This window comes from Peromyscus maniculatus, chromosome 8, assembly GCF_049852395.1.
Source record: "Peromyscus maniculatus bairdii isolate BWxNUB_F1_BW_parent chromosome 8, HU_Pman_BW_mat_3.1, whole genome shotgun sequence".
In the NCBI taxonomy this organism is placed as follows: Eukaryota; Metazoa; Chordata; class Mammalia; order Rodentia; family Cricetidae; genus Peromyscus; species Peromyscus maniculatus.
In genome coordinates, this window is record NC_134859.1 from 82197724 (window position 1) to 82225357 (window position 27634).

The 27634-nt window shown below is 46.4% G+C and overlaps 2 protein-coding genes across 10 annotated transcripts in view; one reads left to right on the plus strand and one right to left on the minus strand.

The window, feature by feature from the left end:
- Kat7 (lysine acetyltransferase 7) overlaps positions 1-1433 on the minus strand; it is a 39309-nt gene extending 37876 nt beyond the window's left edge. Inside the window, exon 1 of one of the 6 annotated variants that reach the window (XM_076543196.1) lies at positions 562-1433. In XM_076543196.1, coding sequence (XP_076399311.1) covers positions 562-576 — 15 coding nt within the window. In that variant the 5' untranslated portion in view covers positions 577-1433. Of the gene's footprint in view, positions 1-36; positions 235-561 lie in introns of those variants that run through there. The other 5 variants (XM_076543193.1, XM_076543192.1, XM_076543195.1 and 2 more) reach the window with 5 other exon arrangements.
- Positions 214-27634, plus strand: part of Fam117a (family with sequence similarity 117 member A) — a 67170-nt gene continuing 39749 nt past the window's right edge. Inside the window, exon 1 of one of the 4 annotated variants that reach the window (XM_076543197.1) lies at positions 214-348. Coding sequence is in view for 2 of the 4 variants with exons in the window: in XM_006971930.4 (XP_006971992.1) it covers positions 22991-23186 (196 nt within the window). In the remaining 2 variants the exon portion in view is untranslated. Of the gene's footprint in view, positions 349-22901; positions 23187-27634 lie in introns of those variants that run through there. The other 3 variants (XM_006971930.4, XM_042282665.2, XM_076543198.1) reach the window with 3 other exon arrangements.

Here is a 27634-nt window from a genome sequence, read left to right on the forward strand (position 1 = left end):
CCACCACCCATTCCTCCGCTTTGTTGTGCCCCGCACCTGGAAAGGAAAGTGGTCTCCCCAACTCGTCTTTGCACCTATCGCCATCTCTACCCGGAAGGGCGGGGCCTCGGGCGACCCAATCCAGGCCTTGCTAAACCGCACCCGCCACAAGAACAGACTGCGACGCGGGGCCAATGAGGAGAAGCGATAGCATTTTCCACAGCCAGTCGCAGGGCACCGGGGCCAGACCCAGACACCGCCCACGCACGCGGGGAGGTGACCGTTGAGCCCAAATAGGCGGCGTCCCCATCCAATCAATATGCTTCTAGACGCTTCAGCGACCAATTGACAAGAGCGCCTCCGATCCAGGCAAGCAGAGGGCGGGAATAGTCACTAGCATAGGCCGAGGCCAGGGTCGGGCCCACATTTTTCTGCCTGGTACCGAGAGGAGGCAGGGTGGCTAGGCTAGGTGTCGGGGAGCGGGAAGTTGGAACGCAACCACTGCGAGGCGTGGCCAGCTGCGTCACGGTCCTCAGTCGACTCGCCTTAGAAACCCGCCATCCCTCCGCTGCTAGTCCTCACCTTCCTCCGCGGCATTGCCGGCGGCTGCAGCCCGACGGTTCCGATTCGGGCGGCGGCGGCAGCAGCAGGAACGGTGGCTCCGGCGGGCTCCGTGGCGGCCTCTGTAGCAGTCCCAAACCCTGCGGACGATCCCAAGTGCCTCCTGCCTCTCGGCGTCTAGAGCCTTCTGCGCAGGCGCCGCGGGCTGAAGCGCTTTTTCCTTCACTTCCGGCTGAGGCTCGCGTCACCTGACGTCTAGGCCAGAGAGGATGCTGGGAAGTTTGCAACTTCTAAGAGGCCCGTGAGCGCCATTTTGGAGTCGGGCAGGGACCACCGCCGATAATGAGACCTCGGACCAGCCATGTTTAGTTAGGTGTGTGGTCTCCTTTGTGGGACTAGGTCGCCATGATTGTTGGGGGCAGACGTCTGACAGTGGAAGTTAACAGTTTTCATCTTTATCTTGGGCAAAAAAAAAAATCTCTCCCTTCCTGGTCGTTTTAATTTCTGGCGTGGAGGAAGGAAAACCCCAGAATCCATCAGGTTGTCGAGCTTTAACCCTTTCGTTTCCTAATCGGCCAAAGGACGTTTCCGTTTACCGTGTAAACTCCGAGTCGGGAAGAAATATTTTGCCGAAGAAACTGTTCTAAGACCTATTCTTGTTCCGGAGGGGTGTGAACGGGGCTTGAATAAAGGATTGGCAGGGTTCTGTCGGTCATGAAGGTTCCTGTCTGGTAGAGGAGACATTGTCCTTGCATTAAGAGAACAGCGAGTAAGTTACGTTCACGATACAGGATGATGCAGAGCTGTTCTCCGAATGCCGTAGCGCCAAAGAATTCCCAATTTAGCTCTGCGCTGAGACGCCCCTGGCCCAGCAGTTTTCTGCTTTGGTTTGCGAGCTTCGGGTGGCTGGAGAGGGGGCGATGAGGTGATGTCAATAGAAGGGTTCTAGGTGCTGTACCAAAGTCGGAGAAGCGTTGAACTCCATTCTGCCCATGTGACCTCGGGAGCCCAACTGCCAGAGCCAAGAATTGGGGGTGGGAGGTGGAGAAAGAAGTATTTTTAAAGACACTGGAGCCCCCCCCCAAAGGAATGGGTGTTTAAGTAATAATAAAAGGGCATAGGAAAGAGAAGTTGGTTAAGGCTGGAGGAAGAGCTATAAGAAAAGCCTGGAACTGGGCGTGGCGGTGCATGCTTTTTGAGGCAGACAAATCTCTGAGTTAAAGGCTAGCTGTTCCACACAGGCCAGGCCCTCTCTCAAAAAAGAAAAGGCAGGAAAGTGATTAGCAGGCCTTGAAGTTTTAACCTGAGGGGACTTGAGAGAACCAAGGCTTGGTGAGGAGCGACTTGGTGGAATCAAAGCAAGCTCAGTTATCAAGTTAGGATTCTGGTTCCAAATTTATTTGTCTGCTTGAATATTTGTGTGTGGGGTGTGTGTGTGTGTGTGTGTGTGTGTGTATGTACGTACACGCATGACTGAGTGTGCTCAGAGAACGACTTTGTGGAGTAGGTTCTCTCCTTCCACCTTTGGGGGGGGGGGGGTCTCAGGGATCAAACTCAGGTCACCAGCCTATCAGAATTTCAATCTGAGACCTAACCTCTGGAGAGAGGCTTAAAGAACAGAATACAAACACCTGATTGATATGCTAAACAGAGGACTCTTCAGAGTTAAAAGTACCTGACCCTTAGCTCACACTCCTGGGGGATAGCTTGAGCCATTGTTGACACAGGCAGCATTTAGTATTTCATTTTTAGTACTTAGCATAAATACCTTTGAAACAGTCTATGTGGGTTGAACTTCACATAAAAACACACTTGAAAATGGCTCGGCCGGGCGGTGGTGGCACAGGCCTTTAATCCCAGCACTCGGGAGGCAGAGGCAGGCGGATCTCTGTGAGTTCGAGGCCGGCCTAGTTAGTCTGCAAAGTGAGTTCCAGGACAGGCTCCAAAGCTACGCTGAGAAACCCTGTGTGTGTGTGTGGGGGGGGAGATGGCTCACATTTTTTCCTCTATTATTTTAGCGCTCGTGTTTAATTTCATTCTATTACTGTTCTTTTACACTCATGGATGTGTTCCTGGGTTACTCTGGAATATTATAACTCCCTAACTATGTTTGAAGAATATCATTTAAGTTGGCTGCAGTGGCACACATCTGTAATCCCAGTACTTGGAGCAGGAGGCGGACGATTCCGTTTAAGGTTATGAGCTCCATGGTTCTAGGACAGCCTGGGCTATAGGAGACACTGTCTCAAAAAACAACACCCCCCTCCTGCCAAAAAAGAAGAGAAATATATGTATGATTTTATATTTAGTTTTTCTGTACAGCCTTTCTAGAGTACCCAGTCCATGTTCAATCCACAGTGAATACTTGCTACTCAGTCAGATTATTCTTAGCATTTACATCATTACAGATGTTCAATATTTTTGTTAGTTTATAGTCTTTTTAGATAGGGTTCTTATCTTTTGAAAATGCATTCTGGAAAAGATGAAAAACTAACACTAGGATCTTTGATCTTTGGCAAAAATATGTATTCTTGAAGTGAGAGTGGATGTTTGGAACAGGGAAAGTAGAATCCTAACGGCATCTTCTCTTGGGTTTGCTCTCATTCTCTCTCCTTTTCTCTCTCTCCTTCTCCCTCTCTCACTGGCTTACCTCTCCCCAGTTATTTGTTTCCTGATTTTCTTATTTTAATCTTGTTTACTTTCTCTCTCTCCAATTATAATCTTTACACTGAGAGTTATTTTCGTTATGGCAAAAACAGGAACTGTTGGCTTCAAGTCCTTCACCTAGATGCCTCTACTTACCCATATCTGGCAGACCACCTAAGCACTGCCCACCGTTTTGCCAGCCAGTATTCCTTATATAGGGTTTTCCTGCCTGGACGCATCTTCCAGCCCTCGGTAATTGCTTTTCTTTCTTCAGAAAGTCTATCCTGGTTTACTGTTTGTAAGACAGTAGAGCACAGTCACGTACTGTTTTGTCGTGACTGCTGCATGTTCTCCTGAAGTTTAGTAGCTATTTTGTTCCCCCCTCCGTTTCCCAGCCTGGAGGAACGTGGTTCCTATCCCCCTCATGCATCAGCTTTACTAGCATCATCGAGTAAGAGGCTTTGATGTCAGTCCTACATTTGAATCGGCTCTGTCATTTTTCTCTGTGTTGCTCTGGGACAAGTTTTTAAGTTGATGTTAGTCTTTTCATCTTGAAGTGTTCGTGCTAATGACCAGCTTACTAAGTGGTTCTGAGCAATAAAAGAAACAAGTGTTTGAAATACTCAGCAAGTTCCTGAGTTAGAAAAGTAGAAAAGGCTTTTTTTCTTTTTTTGGTTTTTCGAGCCAGGGTTTCTCTGTGTAGCTTTGGTGCCTGTCCTAGATCTCCCTCTGTAGACCACGCAGGCCTCGAATTCACAGAGACCTGCCTGGCTCTGCCTCCCGAGTGCTGGGATTAAAGGCGTGTGCCACCACTGCCCAGCTTAGAAAAGGCTTTTGTGTTTGTGGTCTCCCTAATCATGACTATAACATCCTAATGTTGGGTATGATATCAGTGATCACATTTACCTGTTTAACCTTGCATCAGCTTTAGGAACCCAGCAATTAACACAGATACCATGTTACACCTAGATGAAGAAAACACCATCTTCCCTCAGTGGAGCTGAGTCTGGTGAGGGAAACTGGCCAGTAAGCTCATAGTTCTAAAATGCCATGGAGTATGAAAAAACAGCCGGGCGACGGTGGCACACGCCTTTAATCCCAGCACTCGGGAGGCAGAGGCAGGCGGATCTCTGTGAATTCGAGGCCAGCCTGGTCTACAGAGCGAGATCCAGGACAGGCACCAAAACTACACGGAGAAAAACCCTCTCTCGATAAACGGAAAGAAAATAGAAGTATAGGGAAGGTCCACTGGGTACAGAGAAGGAGGTGGAATATTTCATCTGGAAAGTTTAGGAGAAAATTCATAAGAGAGGTGAATGAAAAATGGAATTTAATAGGATGACACAGAAAATAGGGGCTTTCCATGCAGAGTACGACATGTTGAGAAACATGGTGTCTGGGGTGACTTACTTTGCAAGCAGGAGTGAAATGATTGCCACAGTGGTGCTGGGAACCAGTTCATGCGGAGTCTTCTGTGCCGTGATCGAGACTGGATCGGAGGTGGTGGGCTGGTCCTGAACTACTTCTGCAGAGCAATCCCATGATCAGACTTGCATCTTAGAGATTTATTTCTGGCAGCTTTTAGAGGGATGATCAGAGTGGCAGGGGAACCCGAAGTAGATTAGTTCAACGGCTGCTGCAGTCTCCTTCGCCAAAGGTGAGGGTCGCCGAAGTGGGCTGGAGAGCGGGGCAATCGCGTGTGTCTTTTATATTGTCCTCACTTGTATCTGTGTCTTGTCTCCTCACTAACGTTGCTGAGGGCCCTATACGTTCCTCAGTTACCAAGAAAGAGTAACATTAGGTGATGAGGAAGGACAGAGTGTAGGGAAAAGGACACATGAGTCATGAAAGAGGATATAAGGCTAGCTTTTCCCCTTGGTTTCAATTCTGTCGTAGTTTTTCTTTTTTTCTTTTCCAGTGGATAAGTGAATAAAGACGAATCTGATAGTCGAGGTGTAAAATTCTGAGCCCGGTTCCAGTGCTTGAGAACAGCCATTGCAGCTGCGGAGGACCACTGAGCTTGGGATAGAGTTCGAGACTCAGCAAGTGTTAGCAGCTCCCTTAATCTAGCTGTGTGATGTTTTATTTGTGAGTTCATTACAATACAGTGATTTTATTAAAAGAAAGTAATCAAAGAGTTAAAAGAAATAGTCCTTTGCCAGTAAAATGATAGGTACCATATTTCAAATACAAGTGTGATTGCTCATTGCCTGCTTCAGAAGCCTCAGGGTTCCTGAAAGCTGAGACCTTTGGCTTGTTGCAGTCTCCAGCGTCACTCTTGCTGCTTGCCTTCTAAAGGACTCAGCAGTGACCGGAGTAGTACCAAATTAAATGTTCCTGACCCCAGGGCCAGGTGATGACTAGCTAGGAAAGACTTGCAAAGATCCCGTCGTCCTCTTTTCTCTGACCAGGTGTGATTCCTGGCAGGATTAGGGAGAAGACATTCCCTCTGTTCAGGTGCTCTCTTGTAAAGTGAGAGAAGCCTGCCTGGGCCTTTTCAAGACAATGCTACTGTAACTAGACCTATCTCATCTCTAACTTCCAGCCAAAAGTGTTGATCTATCCTCTGTCCCTTTAGGAGACTCTCAGAAATTGCTGATGTCACCATAATTAATGTTAAAATCTTTTTTCTTTACATCTGCCTTAAGAATAGAGTCAGAGCCAGGTGGTGGTGGTGGTGGCGCACACCTTTAGTCCCAACACTTGGGAGGCAGAGGCAGGCAGATCTCTGTGAGTTCAAGGCCAGCCTGGGCTACAGAGTGAGTTTCAGGAAAGGCGAAAAGCTACACGGAGAAACCCTGTCTCAAACAACAACCACAACAAAAAGAATAGAGTCAGTCTGGCCTGGTGGAGCACACCTCTAATGGCAGCAACCTCAAAGCAGAGGCAAGTTCAGATCACTGCAAATTCAAGGCCAGCCTGATCTACATAGCGAGTTCTAGGTTTGCCAGAATTACATAGCAAGACACAGTTGAAAGGGGGGGTGGGGGGTGGGGGGTGGCAGCTAGTTGTAGTAGCTCATACCTCTAATACCAACACTGGGAGGCAGATGCAAGCAGCTGGAGGCCAGCCTTGTCTACACAGAGTTACAGGCCATCAAGAGCTACATACACAGATTCTGTCTTAACAACAACAACAACAACAACAAAAAGTCAGGGTGGACCTTTCTTTCTTTCCCCTGCTGGATATGGCCTGGAGCTTCTCTTAAAGTTCCAGCCACTGGTTAAGTTGGTTCTTGTGTCCTCCCTAGCCCCATCCTCAGCCCACCCTGGGGGAAGTTATTGGATAGATCTCAGCAGGCGCCAGCTCAGCTTCCCGCCTCTGCAGCTGGGGTTATAAATAACCACCAAAGCTAAACAGTCAAATAACCACATTTTGAAAATTGCTTTAAAAAAAAAATCATTATGCTGCTTTGGTAGCAGTTCTTCCCTCCTGACCTTCATCCCCCCCCCCCTTTTCTTCCACTTAATTTATCTCCCTTCCCTGATCCAAACCCTCCAGGGAAGTCTATCTGAGCACAAACCTGTCTTATGATGAAGACATCCTTTTCCATATTTGACGGGGCCAGGGCCCTCCAGGGCTGTAGTTATAGTTACATGATGTTGTTATGGCAGCAGAAGCCTCAGGGCAACATATGTTCCTCAGTGTAATTGGGTTTTCTCTAACAGACTGTCTCTCCCTGGGTTCTCTGCGCCCAAATTCACTTATCAAGAAGACCAGGGAATTGTCATTATGGATGGCCCTTCATGTTTTGGATTCCAGGAAAACCGAATTCCTTTTGATACTTCAAGGTGGAATGTACATAGTCAGCATGGATTGAGACTTCCACATTGCAGGCATTTTCATTTATTCATCAATCAGATATTTAGCTTATGATATATGGTAGGTATTGAGCTGGGAGCTGAGTGAACACAGCAAATAAGTCATGAACTTGGGCCAACTGCTTGCAGGAGGGGCTGTGGAGCATGACTTTCACCTGCCTGCAGTCCCCCTCTGCCTTTCAAAAATTATTAACCCGGACAAGCCGATCAGGAAAGTGAGACTTTCTGAAATTTACTGCTACTTTTTTAAAGCTACACATACACACACACACACACACACACACACACACACAAGATTTTATGTATATGAATACTTTGCTTACATGTATGTGCACCATGTTTCATGCCTGGTGCTCTCGGAAGTCAGAAGAAGGTATTGGATCCTTTGGAACTGGAGTTACAGATGATTGTAAGCCACCATGGAGATGCAAGGAATTGAACCCAGATCCTCTGGGTGAGCAGCCAGTGAGTGCTCTTAACCGCTCAGCCATCTCTCCAGCCCACTTTTTTTTTTGGGGGGGGGGGGTTTCGAGACAGGGTTTCTCTTTGTAGCTTTGCGCCTTTCCTGGAACTCGCTTTGTAAACCAGGCTGGCCTTGAACTCACAGAGATCTGCCTGCCTCTGCCTCCCGAGTGCTGGGATTAAAGGCGTGTGCCACCACCACCTGGCCTCTCCAGCCCTCTTAAGGGGCATGATTGATGTGGGAGGGCCCAATCCAAAGTGAGTGATGTCACCCATGGGCAGGTATGGAAAAGGTGGCTGCGGGAGCGCGGCTTCAGTTCCTGCTCTGGCTTCCCCAGAACTGTAACCTGGAAGCCAGATGAACCTTTTCCTAACCCAAATTGCATTTGGTCTTGGAGTTTACCGCAGCCACAAGGAAGCAAACTAGAACATTCCTCATTGTCTATGTATCTCTGTGGTTTTCCTAACTGAAGCTACAACTACCATGTGCCATTGCACTACGGTTCTGATGTATAATGTGTTCTCATTTCCCTGGTATTCGGGGTCTTGTATATCAGAACATTGCAGTGTCTGCTTGCACCTATGGCTCCCTCCTGCTTTTCTGTCTCCCTCAAATGTGTTCTTTTTTTCTTCCCTCCAAGAGTTGTGCACAGTCACTAGTGTAAGAATGCCAATCAAGATAGTTCCAGAATTAAAATTTTGAACCATAGCTCAAATAATGTTTGGGTGTTTGTTTGTTTGTTTAATGAGGTAGGGCCTCATGTAGCCCAGGCTGATCTCAAACTCATCCATTTCCCAAGTGATGGAATTACCGGCATAGGCCACCACACCTCTTTTTATACTGTACTAGGAATCAAACCCAGCACTTTGTGCATGTTAGGCAAGCACTCTCTACCAACTGAGCCACATTCCTAGTCCCTCATACTTTTGATTTTGTTTTTTAGGAGGATGGCGCTCTAGGTGTGTGTGTGTGTGTGTGTGTGTGTGTGTGTGTGTGTGTGTGTGTGTGTGTTTCATTTCTGTGAAATTCTGTTCATTTCCTACTTCTCTAATGGACTCTTGATTTTTAAGTTTGAATGAGAAATAGAGATTGGGGGTGGAGTGGCCTTTATCTGAGTAGCATTCAATTACAGAGGAATTGTTATTAAGAAGACGGAATATTTGCTTCATCATTCTTTCTCTAGTATTATCTGCTCTCTCCTCTTTGGCGTCCCAGTCACACCATTGGTGAACTCTGTCAAGTGCACACGATAATAACAAAGAGGGAAACTGAACAGAATGCATACATAAAGTGCATGAAAGCAGGGAGGCAGGTTATATCTTACCCCACATAGTATTAAGGGTTCACCTTAAACGCTCTGATCATATCTCAGTGATGAAGTGTTTGCCTGGCAGTTGTGAGGTGCTATCCCTAGGACAGAAAGGGAAAAAAAGCTATTCTCTTCTACCCATTGTAAAACCATGAGAATGTTTCTGTTGACAGCATTTTCTTGGTAACCTGAAAGAACCCTAAAAAAAGTTCTCTCAAACCGGCCAACCTCAATTAAAAAAAAAAAAAGACTGGATGGGCATGGTGGCACAGGCCTTTAATCCCAGTGCTTGGGAGGCAGAGGCAGGTGGATCTCTGTGAATTGGAGGCTAGCCTGGTCTACAGAGTGAGTTCCAGGACAGCCAGAGCTGTATAGAGAGACCCCATTTCAGTAAATATAAATAAATTCATTAATTAAAAATAGAAAAACAAGACTTTGCCGTCTCCTATTTTTAAACTTTTTATTTGTGGAAATAAACTTTCCCAGAAATGAGGACTAGGAATGGATCTGCCTGAGTCATTTACATGTGTTTACCCAAACTTCCTCTGTGACTAACTGTACCTAAATGAGAATCAACCGGCCAACATGGGAGTTGCGAGCCACCGCTAGAAAAAGTATTTTCAGTACTTAACACAAACTAGCCTAGGGGTCAGACTATTCTGCCCTTTTTAAGCTTTATTTTAAGGTGTTGTTTTGTTCCTTTCTTCTTTTCTTATTTTTTAAAAAATTCGTTTATGTGAGTATTGTGTGAGTATGTGTCTGTGTGAATATATGTCACCTGTTTGTGGGTACAGGCAGAGGCCGGAAGAGGACATTACATCTTAAAACTGGAGTTTTAAGCAAGTTCTGAACAGCTCAGCGTGGGTGCTGAGAACTGAACTGAGGTCCTGCCAAAGGGTGGCAAGTGTTCTTAACAGCGGAACCATCTCTCCAGCCTGATCTTTCAGCTTTGTACCAACCAACTGGCTCCAGTCCAATCTCAGAAGTATATGTGGTACTGGGAATTGAACCCAGGACCTCACAAATGTTAGGCAAGTACCCTACTACTGAGCAATATATGTCCTTAGCCCCTTTATTTATTTATTTTTGCTTTTTTTTTTTTTTTGAGACAAGGTCTTACTAAATTGCCCATGGCATCCTTGAATTCACTCCATAGCTCCAGCTGGCCTTTGAACTTGCCCTCCTGCCTGTGAGTGGCTGGGATTATAGGCCTATATCACCAGGTCTACTATGATGATATACTTATTACTCTGGAAATGAAGATGAGTGGGCATCTGGTCATTTTATTACCTGCCCAGCCTTGCCAGCAGATGTCACTGCACCAAGCCACATTCTCCGGAGATGAGTCTAGATGAAAGGAAGGATGGGCTTCTGAAAGGCCAAGCCCGACCATTATCACCCCCCCCCCCCACAATGGCTTCCATAGTACCTCTGGGAAATGATTTAGGATATGTATATATCCTCACTTCCCAACAAAACTGTGGCCTGAGAGCCTCAGAACAAGACTCAAGGAGCTGGGCAGAGTCAGAATTCTTCTCCAGAGACCTTCCCCAGTTTGAGTCGGGGAGCAGAGCTGTTGTAGGAGGCAAGGCAGGTGGAGCATTTCAGTGGGGGTGGGAAGGCACGTGTGATAGAGTTATCTGGGAACAAGGACTCTAGTCTTGGGGCTGTTCCAAACGTCACTGTGGAGCTGATACCTCAGGCAAAGCACTCCACCCACCTCTGCCCTGCCCTTCTGTCCACATTGACCTAGGCTGACCCAGTAGTTTGGGGGCATCTTCTGCACCCAGGCATAACCACACCGTGCCAGGACACTGGGAAAGAAAGTTCTTCGAAGTTCAAACCATCATTATTGCTCCTAAGGGAGGAAAGAGAAGAGCAACAATAACCTGAGAAAAGGAGGCACTTGTACAAACCTTCATCGCATGTGCCTTCCCACAGTGAGAGAGGCCTGCAGCATGCTCAATGGTCAGGCCTCTGGCTGACTTTCCATGTCCTTCACATACAGCCCTCTGGCCATGCTCTGTGCTACAGCATCATGGGCCTTCCTGCAGTTCTTGAGGGACGCTGCTTCCCCTTCTCACGGGCCCTTTGTATGTGCTCTTTACTTCGCCTGGAACATTCTTCCCCGGACTCTGCTTCATCTATGTCCACTAATCTTTCAGATCTCAGCTCAAATGTCATTTCCTCAAGAGAACCTTCTCTAAGCCTTCTAGATTATACCACAATACCACTTTTACACTGATAGCACCCTGTACTTTCTTCATAACATTTGTCTCAGTTTGTAGTTACCTATTTATCTGTGTGGTGTTTGGAGTCTTCACCTTCTGTTTCCCAAACACATACCCAAATGGTGGCTTCCGTGAGGGCAGTGTCTACTCTATTCACTTAATAGAATGCATGAACCCAGCAGGCATTCAATAACTACTGGGTATATAAACAAATAACAGGTGTCCACATTCGTATAGTATTTGCATTTAAAGGATAGAGCCTAATTCTGCTTATCCTGTCTGCTAAGGAAGACCTATTAGAGTACAGAGAAAGCCATCCAAATTGATCATAGTGAAGGTTACCATATGAGGCCAAGTTAAAAGATTGCAAGAAGGAACAATGGTTCAGCTGTGAAGAGCATCTGCTACTCTTGTGGGGGACCCGGGTTTTGGTCCCAGCACCTACTACCTACATTGGGCATCTCATAATGGCCTGTAATTCCAGTTCCATAGGATCTAGCACCCTGTCTAGCCTCTGTGGGCACCTGCACAAACATTGTGCACACAAACTCATGCACACATATACACATACACCATGAATAAGAGTTTTAGAAAAGATTGCAGGGAGATGGAGACTGAGTTTGTAATCCATGTGTATGAAATAGAAAGGGATAGATGCAGATTTGCTTACTAAATTCCAAAGGCCATTGGGAAATATTTTGAAAACCAGGGTTCAGACTCCCTCCAAAGGTGACCATGTATTATTCATCTATATGTCCCCCAACCTAGCATAATATCTGATACATAGTAGGAGCTCAAAAAATGTGTATTGAACTTTTTGTTGTTGTTGTTGTTGTTGAAAAGAGATAGATTTTGCTCTAGAATAAGGTAGTATGTAATTATTCACTTGGGAAACCCTGGGGGCCAAAAGTGAAAAGTCTGAATAGGGTCAAGAAGAGTTCCTTTACATGTATAGACAATAGCTACACAATGGACTGTTTCAGGGACATTAGGGCTATTCAAGACCCATCCCTTGACCTTTTGAGATCATCCTTATGAAGGGCAATTACCATGCAGCACTCACAAAATGCATCTTCTTTCCACCAGCAGGAACCAAATCCTGAACTACATAAATCACCCTACCCTGGGCGCTCATGTGAGCTCCTTCCCAGCCTGGACACTTTGGGTACAGGCCCTGTTGATCCTTTGGGTATCTGCTGCTCTGTTTCCCACCGCAGAAGGGGAAATCCCAGAAGGTGGTGTCCTTCAGTTAGAAGTAAAAATGGCTGCATCTCTCTGGGCAACCAGTGCCCGGGCCTGGTATTCCTGAGTCCACAGCAGGGATGCCATTAGCCTTGCTCCCAAGAGCCATGCAACCAGCATCCCTGGCATTTAGCCTACCGTCCCTGGCACTTAACCCCATGGCCCCATAAGAAGGGACATTTCAAATAGATTTTCTTGGAGCCATGGAGGGTTCAAAAGAATTCTTTCATGTTAAAAAAAAAATAAATCCTACAAAACTAGCATTACTGAGCTGCTCACTTTGCTTCTTTCAAGGTTAAGGATTTGCATAGACGTCCATTAGTCTTATTCTAACCAGTTCTACTGGTCTTATTCAACACAGACCCAGTCTTGGGCCCCAGGAAAAGTGAAGGCTATACCCTGTCCCAAAGTTGGCCTGATCACAGACATCAAGAAGATGAGTACCTTGACTCTTGTCAGTGGGGTGCTGAAGCCTCATAGAAACTAGTCTGGGGTCCTCTCTGCTTTCCCACCCAGGCCCTTCTAGGACCTCATAAATCACTGTGTTTTAAGTACTGTCTAGAGGGCCCCACTCTACAAGCCCTACTTGGAGGCTCCCTGCCAGGCCGAGGCTGCACACTAGGCAGGAAGCAAAGAGAAAGGCAGCACACAGGGGTACCCTTCACTCATCAGCCGGAGTGGTGGCCAGTCCCTGTGCCTGGCAGCGTTTTGGCAGGCTGGGCAGGTGTTGCAGCCAGGGTTTTCCGGCCCTGGAGTAAGCACAGTCCAATCAGGCGTGAGTTCCCCTTACTTTGCTGTCCAAGATCGGGAGACAGAAGGAAGGGGCAAATCCTTTTCTCTTTTGATTTATAGTGGTTTCAGAATTAAAACACACTTCCATCCCTGAATAGGTTATTTTTGTTTAGTTTTTTTGAGACAGGGTTTCTCTGTGTAGCTCTGGCTGTCCTGGAACTCACTGTGTAGACCAGGCTGGCCTCGAACTCAGAGATCCACCTGCCTCTGGATAGATTCTTCTCTTCACTCTTGCTCCTTCCGTCCAAGCCTTTCCCTAGGCTTCCTCTAACAGTTTCTCTTTTGACCCCACAATGAGCCCTCTCACTTGTCCTGGCACACTACCTATGCTTCTTAAAGAGTTCTGGCAGGCCTTGAAGAGTAGCACCACCCTACCCCCTCCCTCGATCTTTTTCTGGTTTCTCTTTAGTGTAAAACCCGACCCCCATTCTTCTCTCCTTTTCCAAGATAGGAAACTCAGAGAAAAAACAGATTTGACCCTAACCTAGCCACCAAAGCACACATGGCAAGATTTTAGTGGAGAAATTAAACTCCTATGCCGGGGGGCAGATAGATTCTATCAGACTCACCCCCATAATTTCTAAGTAGCATAAACAAGATCAGAGTTTCAGAGTCTAGGTGTGTGGGAGACAGAGGGAGCTGTACTACGTCGTGAGCAGTGTGGCCTGTATGGCCCAGTGTGGACCCTTACCTCTGGGTCAGGAGTACACATGTGGGTCTGGTGCCGCTGTCCCAGTGCACTGCCTCCTTGAGTAGTGACTGTGCAGCCATCTTTAAAAACAGGTGGAGCTGTGACTTCGTGTGTCCCTTGGTATGGTATGCCTCCTAACTTCTCTGAGTTGAGGGTCACAGTGCCCGCTATAGAGAGTAATCGTGAAGACGGCAGGATAATTAAATACGATAACGTGCAGGATGCTTAGTGTCTTCTGTTCTGTGTGGTAAGGGCACACAGCCCATGGCATTATGGTTACATTGCGTCTAGAGCCCCGATATTAATGTCCCTGTAGGTAAAGGGGCTCCCTGGGCTTTTACAGATGCCCTCGCTGATTCAGAAAGCCCAGGATTTCTAATGTGTTTGGGAAATTTCAGAATTGGGTGTTTAGAGCCGTGAAATCAACAAGAGTTGGTATTTGTACTCTGACTCAACATTCTAGGCCAACTCAGGAGGCCAGAGAATTGGACAGAACATTTGGGTGGGACCTCCAGGAAAGGTGCCAGCGTGTGTGATATTATCAAAGTGGCATGGGAAAAGCAAGGCTAAGCTGCTTCCTCCCCAAACAGAATACAAGCTACTCCTCCGTAAGCTGTGAGGCTTTTGCCAAAGGTGAATGGAAGCAGGTCCCCTCGGAGACCACTGGTGGAATAGACAACCTCAGACCTTCTGTATATAGCAGGAGAAACCACCTGCTTAAAGGACATTGTTCTAAGTGCCACCAGGTAACCTAAGTAGGAGGAGCGGTAACCCAGCCCATTGGGATTTTTCATTAGCTAAAGACTTGGCTGTCAAGGCCATTTAGTTGCGCCAGTGCCGTTTTGTGGAATAAATGTGTTAGGTACAGGAAATCCACAGGAAAAGCCAGGAATAGGCACTGAATTCAGCCCGATCTGAGGAGTTGGCTGGGATGTAAGCAGGCTTTATTCCTTCAGTCAGAACAGATTTACCAAGATGCTAATAATGAAACAGTGTCAAAGGTCCCTTCCGAGACTCTCCACCTAACTCTACATTTATAGCTTTGTAAAAAAAATTTTTTTCTAAGAGGAACACCAAAATGATTCTTTAAAAAAAGAATTGGGCTGAGCAGTGGTGGCACACGCCTTTAATCCCAGCACTCAGGAGGCAGGGACAGGCGGATCTCTGTGAGTTCAAGGCCAGCCTGGTCTACAGAGCAAGTTCCAGGACAGCCAGGTCTACACAGAGAAACCCTGTCTTGGAAAAAACAAACAAACAAAACCACAAGACCTGGGATTAGGGCTGGGGAGATGGGGACTCTCACCGCTTTGTGGTTAGTATCCATCTGACAAGGTCAGCCGGGGGACATGTGGAGACTGGACTGGAGATGGAAGTGGAAACCAACAGTGATGAAGAGGATGGAGTCACAGGACAGGGGAAAGGCCCATTGATCAAGCCTCAAAAGATAAAGCTGACACTTGGGAGGCAGTTTGAGGCCAGCCTGGTCTACATCATAAGTTCCAGGACAGCCAAGGCTACATAGTGAGATCCTGTCTCAAAAATACGGAGTGAGGGGGGCTGGAGAGATGGCTCAGAGGTTAAGACCACTGACTGTTCTTCCAGAGGTCCTGAGTTCAATTCCCAGCCCCCACATGGTGGCTCACAACCATCTGTAATGAGATCTGGCACCCTCTCCTGCATACATAATAAATAAATAAATCTTAAAAAAAAAAAATACAGAGTGAGTTCCAGGACAGCCAGGGCTGTTACACAGAGAAACCCTGTCTTGAAAAACTAATCAATCAATCAAATAAAGCAAGGTCTCATTGTGTAGCCCTGCATAGCCTACAAGTTGCTATGTAGACCAGGGTGGTCTCGATGTCAGGGATCTGCCTGCCTCCTCCTCTCAAGTGCTGGGATTAAAGGTGTGTGCCACACGACTAACGACTAAAGCCTATGGAGAAAGTAATTTTCGTTCTGAAAGCAGGCTCTGGAGCCCAAGCTCTGGGTATGAAGGATCAGAGCAAAGACAAACTTGCAAACCGTTACTCCTCCCTGGTGTTACATTTATGGTGTCTCTGACAGGATTTGGCAAATGGTGTGAGAGGACTGCCTGTGAAGTCAGATGGAGGATTCAAAAGGACTGTAGCATTTTCCCCGGGGGCAATTACATTTTTGAGGCAGACATACAGGATCTAAAAGAGAGCAGCGGTGGAACAGACAGACCTCTACAGTGGGAATGGAGCAAGTGTGGCATTCGGTTATACACAGTCCCCTGGGAGGGCACCGAACTAACATGACCTCCCCAGAGACTTTCACCCTTGAGGCAGGACTTAGGTGTGGGGTGCAAATGGCTTCCTCCAAGACGACGCCATGATGGACCTGTAATGGTTTTTGTTTGTTTGGTTTGTTTTCTGTGCAGCATTGGCTGCCCTCACTGACATCCTGTCTTGTCCTGGCTAGACCAGGCTGGCCTTGAACTCACAGAGATCCACCTGCTTCTGTCTCCCAAGTGCTGGGATTAAAGGCATGAACCACCACACCCAGCTTTAAAGTGTGTTTATAAGAAGGATTGTTTTTTTATTTATGTGTATTTGAGGATATGCATGTGATTGTGGGTGCCCACCGAGGCCAGAAGAAGGCATCAAATTCCCTGGAGTTGGAGTCACAGGAGTTTGTGAGTCACCTGATGTGGGTGCTGGGAACTGAATTCAGATCCTCTGTAAGAACAAGTTCTCGTACTGCTGAGAAATCTCTTCAGCCCCCCTCCTAAAGTGCATTTTTATTTATTTAGGCACACGTGGGGGAAGGGCCTGAGCAAGCCACATCATGCTTATGGAGGTCTAAGGACAACATGCCGATCTGGTTTTCTTCTTCCACCATGTGGGTTCCAAGAATCGAACTTAGGTCTTTAAGCTTGGCCACAAGCGTCTTTACCCTGAGCCGTATCACATGCCCTAATGTGTGTTTTCATTTCTTTTGCTCTGAATCGCCATCTATCTGCATGCTGGTCACAGTGCCAGGCATGGTCTATAACTTGTTCTTACAGAGGATCTGAATTCAGTTCCCAGCACCCACATCCGGTGACTCACAAACTCCTGTGACTCCAACTCCAGGGAATTTGATGCCTTCTTCTGGCCTCGGTGGGCACCCACAATCACACGCATATCCTCAAATACACATAAATAAAAAATATTTGAAGCATGGGAGGTGAAGGCAAGAGGATCGGGAATTCAAGAGCAGCCCCTGCTGTATAATGATTGGGAGGGTGCCCTGGGCTACATGAGACTCCAGCTTAAAAACAGAAGCAAGGCAATGGAACTGTGCTTTGGTGGTTAAGAGTGATTACTGCTCTTGCATAGGACACAGGCTCAGCACTCACGTGGTGGATCACAACTGTCTCCAACTCTAGTGCCAGTGGGTCCAACACCTTTTCCTGGTCTCCAAGGGCACCAGACACTCACGTGGTGCACATACTTACATGCATTAAAAACATTTATACACATAAAACAAAAGCAAGATAACCTTAGTTTTCTTAGGAAGCTTGTCTATTTTCTTTTTCTTTCTCTCTCCTTCCCGCCCCCCCCACCCCCCAAGAAACTCCTGGAACTCACTCTGTAGACCAGACTGGCCTTGAACTCACAGAGATCCACCTGCCTCTGTCTCCTGAGTGCTGAGATTAAAGGTGTGCGCCACCACTGCCCAGCTACACATTTTTTTTTTTTGGTTGTGCTTATGTATTTTCAAAAATGAGAAACGCTGGAGCTGGAAAGATGCTCTGCAGTTAAAAGCACTTGCTACTCTTCCAGAGGACCCGAGTTGAGTTCCTAGCGCCCATGTCATGCGAGTGGTTCACACCCTCCCGTAATCCCAGCTTTGGGGAATCTGATGCCTTTTAGGCTCTGCTGGAACCTGACACACACACACACACACACACACACACACACACACACACACACACACACACACACGAAGTAAATTATTAGAGGGAGACAGAGAGTTATTCTGTGTTTGAAAGTTCAGGTTTTGTATCTCTCAAAGTGACCTAACAATGCCAAGAGGAGCTTGCAGTTGTAGCTGAAGGGAGTACACTTTTAAAAGGTGAGCCTGGTCCAGGCATGGTCTTTAATCCCAGCACTTGGGAGGCGGAGGCAGGCAGATCTCTGTGAGTTCAAGGTCAGCCTGGTCTACAGAGAGAGTTCCAGGACAAGCAAGGCTACACAGAGAAACCCTGTCTCAAAAAAAAAAAAAAAAAAAAAAAAAAAAAAAAATCCAACCAAACAACAACAAAAACCAACCAACCAAATGATTGTGTTTAACAAGTAAAGTAGATTCTTACTGAGTGCAAAATGAGGGTTGGGGGAGGGAAGGGTAGGGAAGGAGAGGGAAAAGGGAAAAAGGACTAACAAAGAAGACAGAATGTATGTATGGGCCACAGCAAGGGACAAAAATGTGTCAGAGAGAATGTAGAAGGTCAAAATTCAGGCCAGCTGGTTATTGTGGGAGTAAGGGAAAGGATACAGGGAGAGAGAAGCTACCAGAATGGGAAAAGTTGCTAAGGGATAGGACCCTCCCCCTTCTGTTCCCATAACCTCATTCATTCCCTTAACCCTGCTTTCCAGTCCCTCTCAGGCTGTTCTGCTCCTTTAGCCCTGACCCCATTTCCTCAGGATTTAGTTCCCTGAGGAGCCGGGCCTGACATTTCAGACAGAGGCTGAGGAAAGGAGGTAGGTCAGAAAGAGACACTGTGTGTCTGCGTCATCTTATATTCTGCCTTACTATTTTAGAACTATGGGGCCAAAGACGTAAGTGTGCAGACGTTTACCAGGAAGTTCAGAGCTGGTCCCCTAGGGAAGAAAGGCCATTAGGACTTCTCTACTCTCTGCTGAAAAATTAATTGCACCTGGTTGTCATATTTTGGAAGGTAGAAATGCCATGTTTGTGGCATAAAGGGATGCCCAGCACACAACTCCAACCTTCAGAATTGTGAAGTTCTCCTTGGCTGTGACAACTGTATCCTTTTTTGATCCAGTGGCCACTAGAGTAAAGCCTCCCTGCTGAATCTGACCTATCAATTTCCCCAGAGCCTTTTTATCCTAGGCAATCCCTCAGGGTCTTTTAAGGCCTCAGAGCCTTACAGCATCTGCTTGAGGAAAGGCTATCTTGAATCATGCCTGCAGGAAAAATAATTCCAGTTTGTTGAGTTCTTACCTGCAGCAGCTGTGGTCATCCCAAGAGCAATCTGAGATCAAGGGTCTTCTGGACCCGTAAACACCAGGTGTGGCAGCACACATCTTCAATCCCAGCCCTTGGGAGGCAAAGGCAGGCAGATCTCTATGAGGCCAGCCTGCTCTATACAGAGTTTCAAGCCAGCCAGGATTCTATAGTGAGACTGTCTGAAAAACAAACAAAAACCTTAAACAATTTAGTTTGCAAAAGATGAAGGACTATTAATACATTTGCTGTATGCAATCCTCCACTTTTGATGTTTTTAAGTACCTGATTCTGGCCAAAGTTGTTCTTCTTTTTTTCTTTTTGTAATTGAGTCTTATATATCTTAGAATGGCCAAGGATGATCCTAAACTGTTAATCTTCCTTCCTGATCCTCTGTGCAAGGCTTACACGCATGTGTTGTATAACCATGCTCAGTTTGATGTGGTACTGGGGATGGAACTCAGGGAGATAAGCATTTTACTGACTGAGCTACATCTCATCCAAAGTCTCTGAAAGCAGAAACCAGGTCATGACCTCCAATTGGAATAGTATCTGGCCCATACCATTCCTGTGTATAAGCTTCAAAGCCTGCTGTGCTGTGAACCTCAAGCTAGGAACCACATCTTTGTGTGTGTGTGTATGTGTGTGTGTGTGTGTGTGTGTGTGTGTGTGTGTGTGTGTGTGTCCCTGACATGCTTGTGAAGGTACAGAGGACAACTGTAGAAGTCAGTTCTCCCCTTCCATTATGTGGGCTCCAGGAATCAAACTCAGGTTGTCAGACTTGATGGTATTTGCTGAGTCATCTCTTAGGAACCCCATCTTGAACAGTTTTGCTATTCCATGAGCTCAGAGTGTGACACATAGTAGTCATTTCAACAATTCTGTGAAGAAGGAATTGTTGGCAATGATGTTAATAAGGATGACAATGAAAACAATAACAAGCAAGAAGGCGCCTTGTAATGGGAAGCATCTCCCCTTAGCATCTCACAGCCTCTTCGGAGCCTTGACTGCGGACTCTTTCATTAGTAGAAGCAGCCAAGGGCCAACCTTATCCTGCCATCATGCCTGTGCTAGGGGAAGCTATCAGGTATAGAGAAATGAACAAGAGACAGCTGTTTGGGCATGATACCTAATAGAGGACGAGAGTTATAGCCATGTCTGCCTTCTATGCCTTGAGCTAGGGTCAACCTCAGTGTCTTTTGCCAGCAACTTATCAAGAAAGACCATAGCTTTCTGTACTCAGAAGATCCAGCTCTTCATTTGTGCCACCTTTAGTGACTCTTTTTCTACCATCCACGTCCTCAATTCTGGTATCTTGGCTTTGGAAAAGTGTTTACATCTTGTTTCTTTGAGCTAACTTCTTTCTCCAAGGCAAACTTACATCTATAAAATAATGTGTCAATTTATTCTTATGACAAGTCTGTAAGGTTGATGGATCAGGGGTGATTCTTGCACAGAGAGAGGAAGCCACTTGCCTAACGTGTTTCAGAATCCCTCAGTCCAAGGCTTTTATCACTAACACACACTTAAATACTCATCCGATAAAAACCACTCATCATGGCCTGAGACTATCTAAGGATCTATATACATGCAAGGAGTCTTAAAATAGTATACATTATCAGACAAATATTCAAGAGACCACACAGTTCACCCTTTTCCTCTCAGGCAGTTCCAGTGGTCAGGAAGTTGAGTGTTAGTTGGGAAAGTATTTGAAGCTGGAGTCAAAAACCTAGACTGTAAGTTCTGTGTCTGCCAAAAGATCTTTGGCAAGTAGTCCAGCTGCTGTGACCTAACTAACCTCTTGCAGAGTGAAGACAATCATATTTGCATTTTCTACATTCCATGTCTATTGTGAGAATTAAATAAGGTGATGATGTGAAAGCTGTAAAATACGAGACGGATGTCAGCACACTAGCCAGATCTATATCGTTGGAGAAAAAGTTCATGAAAAAGTTTTATAACCATAGAGATCAAGTGAGGCTCAGCTCTGTGGTCAGCCTACAAAATAACCATGATCATGATGCTTCTTCCCAAAGACTCAGTAGAGAGAGTATAATAGCAACCTCACAGTTGCAGTCATGAGCCCTAAATGAAGCAATGTGCACAGAACTTGACATGTACCTGGCATGGAGAAAGGAATTCATTGAATATTCATTGCTATTTGGTGTTGACTTTATTAGTGAGGGTGTGAGGCATGGTTGTGGAATAAGACTTGATAGAGGGCTGAGATAGGAATCAAAAGGACTCTGAACCTCAGTTTTTCTTCTTGTACCATGTAAGAATTTATGTTTTTTTCCTTTTCAGATAGTCATGAGGATTTTTTTTAAGTGTATGAAATGTTGAACTAATTGAAATTGAGAATAAAAGCTGCTCTTTTCACCCCTCCCCCATGCCAGAAATCAAACCTAGGGCTTTGAGCATGTCAGGCAAGTGCAGTTCCACTGACCTCCATTCTGAAAGTTTGTCCTCTTTGTGGAAAAGGAGTAGTTTTCTTCAATTGTAAAGAATCTATATGTCAGATCTTGAAGCAAATCCTTCAAACATGAAAGTAGTGTCTTTGCAAGAAAATCTTCCTACAGAGTGCTCTATTGTCTCCATTTGTTCTGCATTCATAGGCTGATTTTAATATCCAACCAACTCTTGAGTTCCCATTTTGAGTATTATCTGCTTTCAGTATTTAATCCCACAGTGACCCTCATAGCACACTCCCAGTTTACTTCCTCGCCTCTGATTAGTAAGTGTGGCTCCAGGGGAATGCCTTTCTTTTAACACTAAACTCAGCAAAGACTGAAATAGAAAGAAAAATCGGTAGCAAGGTCAAAATTAGAATTCATAACTAAATATAAATCTAGAGGGAATTATCCAATTACTTGGATGGTCCCTTCTCACAGACAACTCAGGGTTGATTGACTTTGTGTCTTCCATATATAGAACAAAATGCCTAGGGTAATCTATTGTTCTTTTGAGAAGCAAAAGGTTTTAACAGTATCTTAATGCTTTTTCCTCGCTCCTGCAAATGCCTTCATATATATATATACATATATATACGATACATCATATATATATGATAACATATAATTTTCACAACTGCAAGTATTCTCTGTGGGGACCATCTGGTCTTACTTTGACTTGTAGGTCAGAGAGCACTGGACTGGGAAGACCAAAATTTCCTAATGGAGTCACTATCAAACTTGGGCAGATTTATCAGTCACTTTGTTTTGCTAGGTAGACTTACAATGGATGGCTCTGAAGGGAAATTCCCAGCTCCCTTTTAAAGTCTCAAGTTAATTTACAGGCTGACAGCTGTTTTTATTGAGATTGGACCAGCCTCAGGAAGGAGCTTGGAAACTTAAAAGACAAATGTGAGTGTCACATGAGGCAAAGTAGCCACTAAATGTACGAATTTAATGCAAAGCTCATGCAAATGATAGGTAACCCTTGTATAAATAGACAGAATCTCAGTTTGGAGTTTGCCAACAGCAATGAAATCTCATGAGAATTGAAAACTAATATTTTTAGGTTAAACTAAATGTAATGCCTTTTGAAGTTAGGTTTTCTCAGTCCCTCTAGGACTGCTTAGAGTTTGACACTACCCCATATAAAGATTTCATTAGTGTTTGATTCCAACCCACATCCAGCCCCGCCCCCTGCACAGCCCTACATCACGTGGCATATATTTGCATACTACCTGGGACTGGGTGTGACGATCCTCCTCTTTGAGCCTTCTCATTGGCGGTGCCGGAGAACCAGCCCTTTACCAGAAGGACCAATCGGCAGCCTTAAGGACGTTAAAAAAAAGAAAAAGAAAAAAAGAAAAAAAAAAAGAAAAGCAAGAGGGTGGGGTCTTGTGTTGATGGCTGAGCACATGAACCAATCATCCTCGGAATAGGAAGAGCCTCGCCGAAGATTGGTTGAGGGGAGGTACTGGAACTCTATAGGCCAATTGAAACTCTGGACCGAGGGGGCCGGTCCCGCCCGTAGGGCAGATAAGTAGCGGCCGCGGGGGTTGGGGGCTGTGTGGGGCTCGCCTTGGGGCAGAGGCAGCAGGTACCCGGGTGGGCCATGTCCGGGGCCGCAGCGGGCAGCAGAGGCGGAGGTTCCTGGGGACCCGGGCGCGGAGGGGCGGGAGGTCTTCGGCGGGGATGCTCTCCACCGGCGTCCGCTGGCTCCCCCCGGGCCGGGCTGCAGCCACTCAGGGCTACGGTCCCCTTCCAGCTTCAGCAGCCTCACCAGCGCCGGGACGGGGGTGGCCGCGCAGGTGAGCCGGGTCTGGAGCGGGTGCTGGGGCGAGGGGCTGGAGAGTACTGGGAGAAGTATGAGGAGGAAGTGGATGGGAGGTGAGGGAAGAGAAAAAAGGGGCGCGCAGAGTTCCGAGGCCGGAGGGAGCGAAGGCGAGCAGCTGCGAACGTGGGGTGCAACTCCGGGGAGGAGGGGGCCGGGAGTCCGAGCTGGGAGGTGAGGGGAGGGACCTGGCAGATGGAAACTAGCTTTGGGGGGCGTAACCGAAAAGTGGCCCGAAGTGTCTGCCCCGGCGGAGTGAGAGGTGCTGGGATGGGTGCAAGGAGTGTTGTGGGCGCCCTGAGCCGAGGGTTTCACTGGGAGCCGGAGCCGGTGGGCGCTGGACGCCTGCTCGGTGAGGGGGAGGGGCATGGAAGAGAGCCGGGTGGAGCCATGTGTTACTTCTCCAGCTTGAGTTTGGCCCCAGCGTCGCTTTCTATGGCTCTGGAGTTCCTTTCTCCACCACTTCACGTGCGCTTCCCATTATGCCCTCTTCCAAGAGGCGATTTGATCCCAGCCCGTTGGAATAAGTTAGTTTAACGGCTTTTACTGTGGTGCAAACGCACCTCTGTTCCCGATTTTCTACATTCCTCTCGGTTGTAGCCCAGAAGTTGTATGTTTTCGTATTTTTGACCTGCTTAATATGGCTGTCTCCTTCCAGTCATCCTGTGCGTGTGTGCTTGTGTACAGGAGTTGGACAGTCTGCACCATACCTCTCGCCCCCCACCGAAGGTGGTTTTGTCCTGAGCGTTCCCAGCCAGCGTGGCAATGGAGTGCTTATAATCAAGTATGCTGTGGCAAATACCCGACTTTCTGAACAGCGCCCAAGCAGTTTCTTAACAGCGGCTTGATGTGGTGGGTGTGGGGAAACGAGGGTGGAGCAAATTTAACCTTGCTTGCACACTCAAGGCTGTGATGGGACCCACAAATGCAGGCCCTTTGGAACGGAAAAGGAACCTACTTGCATGAGGAGGTTGGCAATAAGTTAAAAGTGAAGTTTGCATTTGATTCACACCAGATGTGAAAGGATCATTGCACACTTCCTAAGCCTAAGTTTGTACCAAATATACAAAAGTTATGTCCCTGCCATCTTAATGTGACATTCTCCAAACCAGACTCCTAAGCTTTCTGGAGATTACTAAGCTTGGATGTTGCATAGCCCCTTCCTGAAGGCATTCTGTTACAAGAGTCTTGCTAGGTAGGAATGGGATTCACCAGGTCTTTGAGGTCTCTTTGGACCTCACTGTGTGTGTTAGTATCACATCCTGGAACGCAGAACTTGGTCAAATCTGGTAGCAAGATGGTGACCAAGTAGTCAAAGTATGTGTAGAATCTGGTGGTGCAGAAGAAGGCAATGCCCAGACAGACTCATGCCTACCATCAACTCTAGAGCAAGCCACAAGACTACAAACCTGTTGGTTTTGTTTGGGCTTCCCTGAGACCCAGGGAAGTTAAGAGCAGCAAGCACCAGAACCATGGTCGCTTGGTAGGAATGGATCAACAGAAGCCTTGCCTGTGCAGGAGTTAGAAAGTGTTTAGCGACCGTTTTCAGAGCAGTTGTTTGGTGAGTCTCACAGAGCTGGCGTGAAAAGGGAAAGCACCGGTGGGTGCCGTCACAGGGAGGAATGTAGGCATGGATGCTGGGGTTCCTCACCTGGTCCTGCTCCTTTTGCAGGGGCAGGGTCTCTAAAGACACTGATGAGAACAGGAAACTAGACAGGGCTGTGTAACTTGTCAGGTGACTTAGGGGAAGATTGAGTGGATTCCTGCATTATGTATTTGGTTGGTCCATTGTGTCTCCACCTGTTAATATCCCAGAGGTATTAAATAGACATTTGCCTATGGGGTAGGATTATCTTTAGGTTTTCAGTAGGTAGGAGAGAGAAAGGAAATAGTAGCCCGAGCCCATTGGTATTTTTGTGGCCAAGCATTAGAGGAGGGGAGAGTGCCCTGGTCTTTGTCTTGGGCCATATCAGCCCTGTGCGTGTTAGCCTCACCTTCGTGTATCTTTAGGTTGTTTATTCCTTCCATGCCTTGGGAAGGGACAGGAGTGTTTTCCTCTAGGCTATCAGGACATGTAACATGGACATTCCTTGCTGTCATAGACCCTGAGAAGAATGATGTTAGTCATCTGGTTAGTTGAATACAGGCTCTTTCATTGACCAGCTGGTGTAGTCTTGAGGAAATTTCTGGACTCCCTTTCTTCTGTGGACAACAATATCTATATCCTAAGAACTAAATGAGTTCATGAAGCGCTTAGAGGAGTAAGTACCTGGCACACGAAAGATCCCATAAAAAGTCTGCTGCTGCTGCTGCTGCTGCTGCTGCTGGGCCTGTTACTGCTGTGCTCTGCACTGAGCTACTGTAAGAGCACTGTTGGGGAGAGCACTGTTGGGGAGAGCCCACTGCCTTTTAGGCTTCAGAGAGCAAATCCAGACTGGTCTGAAACCAGTGCTGCGGGTGTCAGAATTTCAGGGCCTCTTGGGTTTTTTATTCTGTCACCTTTTAAAAGGAGCTTTCTAAACAGAGCTCGGAAACACAACAGTTTAAAAAGGCCTGCAAGCCGGGACTGGGTTTCAGGAACAATTAAGTGTCGTCACCGTTTCTGTTTCCCATCCCCAATGATGTAATACCCTGCCTGTGCAGTTATCTCTCACCGCACGCCCTGCTGTGTGCTTGACAAGACAGATTAGGCCTTATATAAAGGGTTATGGTGCAAAGAGTGGGTTTACCTTCTGTGACCATTCATCCAGAAGGGATGTCTTCATAAAGCGAGGAATGGCTTCGTTTTTATGAGCTGGAGCTGGAAGAGCTAAGAGAAAAATGAGGGCCAACTCTAAGAAAGCTAAGAGCCACTGGTGGGTAATTGAAACCCTGAATACATTTCTTACCGCAATTGTCCCTTGAATTAAATTCTCCTTTGTGTCTGAAGCCAATTTGAGGCTGCTAACTTTTGTGTTCTTCCAGAGCCAATGGTGACAAATATAAGACAGGAGTAGGAAGTGAGTTTTCTGGGTCTTACCTATCTATCCTAAGTGTTTCAGTCTCCATATCCCTAGAATGGAAACAGTAGTTTTGTGGTGCTAAGAATTGAGCCCGGGGCTTTGTGCATGCTACACAAACACTACCACAGAGCCACATCTCCCAGCCCATGAAGATAACATTTAATTAAACTTTGCTAATTATTTCTCCAGCCAACCTGGGAAACCAGATGCTGCCTGGGAACCACCATACTCTACCAGAACTTTCTTAAACCAAGGGTTGGTAATTATAGCCTGTAGGGTTATATCTGGCCCTGAGCCTGTTTTTGTAAATAAAGTTTTATTGGAACACAGCCACACTCTTTAGACATGTCTTGTTTTCATGCTGTCAGTGGCAGAGTTGAGCCATTGTACAAAAGTTCATCCATCCTTGTTCCGAACTGTATGCTTGACTCTTACACCAATGTAAAAATCAGTTTCAAGAGTGTGTAATGTATACTTCCTCAGAACACCCTAAGGTTAGAGGACGGGAACAATCCTGTACCCCTACTCATATTTTAGGGGGAAAGGAACCATCTGTTTCTAGTCAGTTCTCAGGCTTTGTGGCAGGCCAGCCCTTGTGAATACAGATTCCCCACCCCCACGGTTGTCAGGTGACATGTGTTCAGTGGACATAGCTCATTTGAATTTACATAAAAGCTTAACTGTTAAGCAAATTTGCTCCCCCTCTTTCCTTATGGCCCCCTACCCTCAACCTAACAACTCAAACTGCAGAGAACATATTTTTAAAATTATATAGATATCACTTGAGGCCTATCTCCTGTATTGATTTTTTTCTCATTACCTTATAGTTTTCTGAACAGATCATTGAGAGCTAGCTGGTAGTAGTCATGGTTGCCCTAAAATACCAAATTCCCCAGAGGGACATAGGGAGTGTTCTCTTGAGTGGCTATTTCCTGAATATAAGGTGCCACTGTTATTAGGGATGTCACTGCTAATTATTTAATGTCTTTCCTTGCATTGTTTTGAAAACTTAGCCCTTGGAGGATGGGTGTTTAGATGGGTATGAAGCCATATCAAAGAGGTTGTATATTAGAGGTCCTGGGAGAGGGTGCTCTTCAGCCTGTGTCCTTGTGGTCTGTGGTGCCACAAACAGCTGGAAGATTAAAATGGAGTTGGAACTTTCTCTGCCAAGGAGTCATCTTGGTATAATAAAGCTTGGGGGTGCAGTTAGAATCCTTACAGAGCCACAATCGTCTCTATAACCTGCGATTGAGACAGCTTTATTTGGGAAGCGTTAAACCCTCAGGCTTTTCCTAGCCTGACACTGCTAACTGCCGTCGCCCATAGCTTTGCCGGGCCCAGTCACAGTCACTAAAAAGTGCATTTCTGAACTGTCTGACCCTTAGATAATTATCAATAGTGATGACTTTCTTGAAGTCAGAAG